Below are 3,917 nucleotides of genomic sequence, written 5' to 3'. Positions count from 1 at the left end.
CTAGAGGGGAGAGAGAATGCTCTATCGTGAGAGACCTGCTCTAAGGCAGTGGAAATAAACACAAAAACCCTGTACCTTCTTGCATCAAAGCCTGTTATCAGTCATGTTGCCCCACGGCCACCTTTTTCTACTCATGGGAGATAACTATGCTGAAAAAAGGGAGGGAGGCATTCCAAAGTAGACATCTTAGGACATCTGTTACACTGGGGAATCAAGGGACAAGATGTTAGCCTCAAGAATAAAAATGCTACAGGACCTTCCAGCTTGAATGCCAAGAAGGTTAAAGGGAGTGTGGGTGGGGCCAGGGACATTATGGCCCTCAAGTGTGATAATCTGAAATACAGGTTCAAAATTTTTGAGAATCCAGAAAACCAGATGCATTTGTTACTCCTAAGGATACACTGGGCCCTGTTTCAAAGATGCTAAAGGGATAGGAGTATGGTACTGTTAACTGGTAAAACTAAAGAGAGGAACAAGCAGGCATGCAAACAGAAGGAAGCACCACCCAATCTAAACAGTAGCCCTACTCTGAAGGCATGTGTAACAGGAAGCTAGCTGGTTGTGGTCCACAAAAAGACTGTCACCATCCTCTTCCTAGAAATATCTACCAAAAAGGTTATAAAGTGTGAATTGGATGTTGTGGTGGTGCACTCCGGTAATCCAGTGACTGGTGCAACTAAAGCAGAAGAATCACAAGTTTCAGGCCGGCAGGGGCAATTTAGCCAAGATCCTCCCTTAACAAAAAGGCTAGAATGTAGCTCACTGGAAAAGCTCCCCTGGGTTCAGTCCTCAGTATTGAAAGAAAAAAAAGTTATGCAATCTAGACAACTTAACAGGATTTTGTTGGTTCTAGCCCCTCTCTTGAGATTCCTTAGTTTTCATCTTTGCCTGACCACTTCTTAGCCCTTTCTCAATCTGCTGGTTGCTTTTCTCCCACTTATATGCGGTTGCTCACAGATAGGCTACTGCCAGTCAGTAAGTTGGGTAGGGCTTGCTGTGCTCTAGACAGAAGTGGCTACTGACCTCTTCACTTTCGTCCTCCCTGTCCTCTCCAAGAACCATGTCCAGGATGTTTCCTTTGATCTTGAAGTCTCGTGAGGTGCTGAGCTTCATGTGCTGCATAAGGTTCACCTGTGACAGGATTATAAACATGAGGCTATTTTTTTACTCAAAGGTCCTGCTGAGGATAGATAGCTTAAACTATATTTAGTGTACCTGACAACCCCTTCAGTTCCTACAGTATAGTATTTCACTGCATAGTTGTCACCACTGCATTCATGTATATTTACGAGTATTCTCTCTTCCTACTCTTAATACCAAAGCAAAAAAATAAATAAAATAAAGGTATTGAGTCCATCTGCAACTAAGGGGAAAAAAATTTAAAAACCAGTGGGGGTAGAGCGGGTTTGAGATTATAGCTCAGTAGTAGAACATCCCTGGGTTCAACCCCCAATACCACCACCAAAAAAAGTTTTAAGTAATGCTCACACCCCACTGTTTTACAAAAAAAAAAAAAAAATACAATCTGATGATTATGCAGTGAAAAACAGTAAGCACATACCCTTTTGACCACTTTCTCATCAGTTTCCTACACAATGTTTCCATTCAGGCCATCAGAGCAAAGAAACAGGAATAAATAGTTCAAAATTTTTCTCCATTGCAGTTGTGCTGCTTAAGTTTGCCAGATCCTCTCAACAGAACAAATGTAAATGGTAATAAACAATATGCATGTTTACCTTAGACTTTTTAGAAAGGTGGATCAGGAATTTTTCATACTGTTCAATGGCAAAGATGAGGTTAGGGATTGGCTTGGTTTCCCGAAGGACTCTGGCCTAAGGATAAAGAACACAAGATGAAAATTTCAAGTTCAATGGTTTTTGAAATTTTCCTCTAACTGCCATGGCTTTGAAGAAAAACTAGTCAATCATCCAATAAAATGCTATTTATACTTATATATATACCAATATTCTAAGACTTGTAGCAGTTTAATCTGAGAAGATCTAAATGCCCAGATTGCACTGAATCTTTCCAATTATAATTCCTAAATATTTGTTACTGAAAGATTGGCAGGACCATTTGCAGAAACAAGTCTACTTCATATTCCTGAAACAATGAGTAGCACTAGCTCTAGTTCCTTTTTCTAGTCTGTAAATGAATTTTCACTGCTGGAATTATGTATCTGTTCCTTCAATCTGAATTATAATGTGAAGATCCTTTCAAATGTTAAGGTATATGTGTTCATGCACATTTTTCAAATCCACAAATACAGACACTATACATTCTTTTTTTAAAAAAACTTATTTAATCTATTTAGCTAGTCCCTATTAATGGATATCTTTAATATTGTTGTCTTTCAAAAAAAAGGGGCTAGGACCATCCTGTACCTATGTCTTTACATTTCTGTGTTAAGTGGAATTGTTATACCAGTGTGTGTGGATCACAAAAATTAAGTAGTTACATCCCCTTCAGAGCTTGTACTCATTTTTGCCTTGGCTGGTAATGTACTGGATACTCATTTTCCTGCACCCTAATTCTCTGATTTCTTAGGAAGCACCTTTTATGCTCACCAGCTTTTCCTGAAAACAATTTTTATGATCAACAGAGAATGATCAGCACTATACTCCAAGAACCAGTGTCAGCAGCTTACCATGGCAGTGGCAACAGCAGTTTTCTCCTTTTTCTTCTCTCCCGTATATTTCAGGTTGTTACCCTTCTTATTCTAAAGAAATAAACACAATTCTCTCATTCCTAAAGATTTTTCTGTAGAACTAGAAGATTAGTGGTAATTTTCCTAAAAGGTAATTCCAACAGACAGTCAAGAGTAAATTTGGGTGAACAGGATTATCTGTGTAATAAATGCTGGAAGATGGGGAAATTTTGTGATGCTTTATAATCTTAAGATGGCTCTTTTAATTGTTGGGAGGTATAGTGTCTGACTGTTCTTGGAGCTGGCACATGGAAAGTGAAGGCAGGACAACCATTACTGTACTGGGCCAGCCAAGGGACTTGTGAAGGTACAAAAGGATGGTTAAAACGGGAAGTGTCAAGGTGGCAGCAGGAATAGGCATTTTCCTGTTGAGTAGCTGTATAAGAGAAAGGAAATTAAGGGAGCTATCCAGGGGCCAGTAATATTCCCACTTAGAGGTCATCACTACATGTCTAACATGCACTGCAGTCAAACTAGATGGGGTCAATTTTCAGATCTGCCTCTTACTAGCTGTCTGTTCTTGGACATTTCAAATAACCTTTAATATAGGGATAACTACTGATCACAAAACAGCAGGAAGAATGAAGTGACACATGAAGAGAGCTTAACATGACAGGCATTAAGAAAGGCAAATGTAATCTATTCTAATAAAATGAACAAAGTGACTTTTAAATTATAACAAGGGTGGTATATGTAATCTAATAGCAGTGTCTCACTGGCTGTCATCTGGAACACTATTTTTCCAAATGATAATGTTTATTACTAAAAAAATGTTCTTAAATAGGTTTGAAAAGTACTACTGAACATACCCTCAGGACCTCTCTGGACCTTTAATATGCTAATGCACGCTACAAATTAAGACAAATATGGTGGCTGGGGATGTGGCTCAAGCGGTAGCACACTCGCCTGGCATGTGTGCTGCCTGGGTTCGATCCTCAGCACCACAAACAAAGATGTTGTGTCCGCCGAAAACTAAATAATAAATATTAAAATTCTCTCTTAAAAAAGAAAAAAAAAAAAAAAGGTAAATATGGTAGGAATATTCCTCACAGAATCTTTTTTTTTTTTTTTTAAATTTCACCTCAGTCTCTACAGGATACTTCCAGAAATGTGGCTTTGTAGGCATCTTTAAGACCTGGCAATGGGGGGCTGGGGATGTGGCTCAAGTGATAGCGCGCTCGCCTGGCATGCGTGCGGCCCGGGTTTGATC

The 3,917-nt window shown here is 39.2% G+C and overlaps 1 protein-coding gene across 2 annotated transcripts in view; it reads right to left on the bottom strand.

Moving 5' to 3' along the window:
* The window catches only part of Fanci (FA complementation group I), a 71,299-nt gene that overhangs the window by 520 nt on the left and 66,862 nt on the right, over positions 1-3,917 (bottom strand). For both annotated transcript variants that reach the window (XM_046437136.2, XM_058577173.1), the window contains exons 35-37: positions 2,648-2,719; positions 1,737-1,832; positions 1,024-1,131 (exon numbers count right to left, since the gene is read on the bottom strand). In XM_046437136.2, coding sequence (XP_046293092.1) covers positions 1,024-1,131; positions 1,737-1,832; positions 2,648-2,719 — 276 coding nt within the window. The remainder of the gene's footprint in view (positions 1-1,023; positions 1,132-1,736; positions 1,833-2,647; positions 2,720-3,917) is intronic.

This window comes from Marmota monax, unplaced genomic scaffold (genome assembly GCF_021218885.2).
Source record: "Marmota monax isolate L192 unplaced genomic scaffold, Marmota_monax_Labrador192_F-V1.1 WCK01_AAM20220418_F8-fsc00005, whole genome shotgun sequence".
Lineage (NCBI taxonomy): Eukaryota > Metazoa > Chordata > Mammalia > Rodentia > Sciuridae > Marmota > Marmota monax.
The sequence above is the reverse complement of the archived record's forward strand: the minus strand, read 5'-3'. Positions and strand labels throughout refer to the sequence as shown.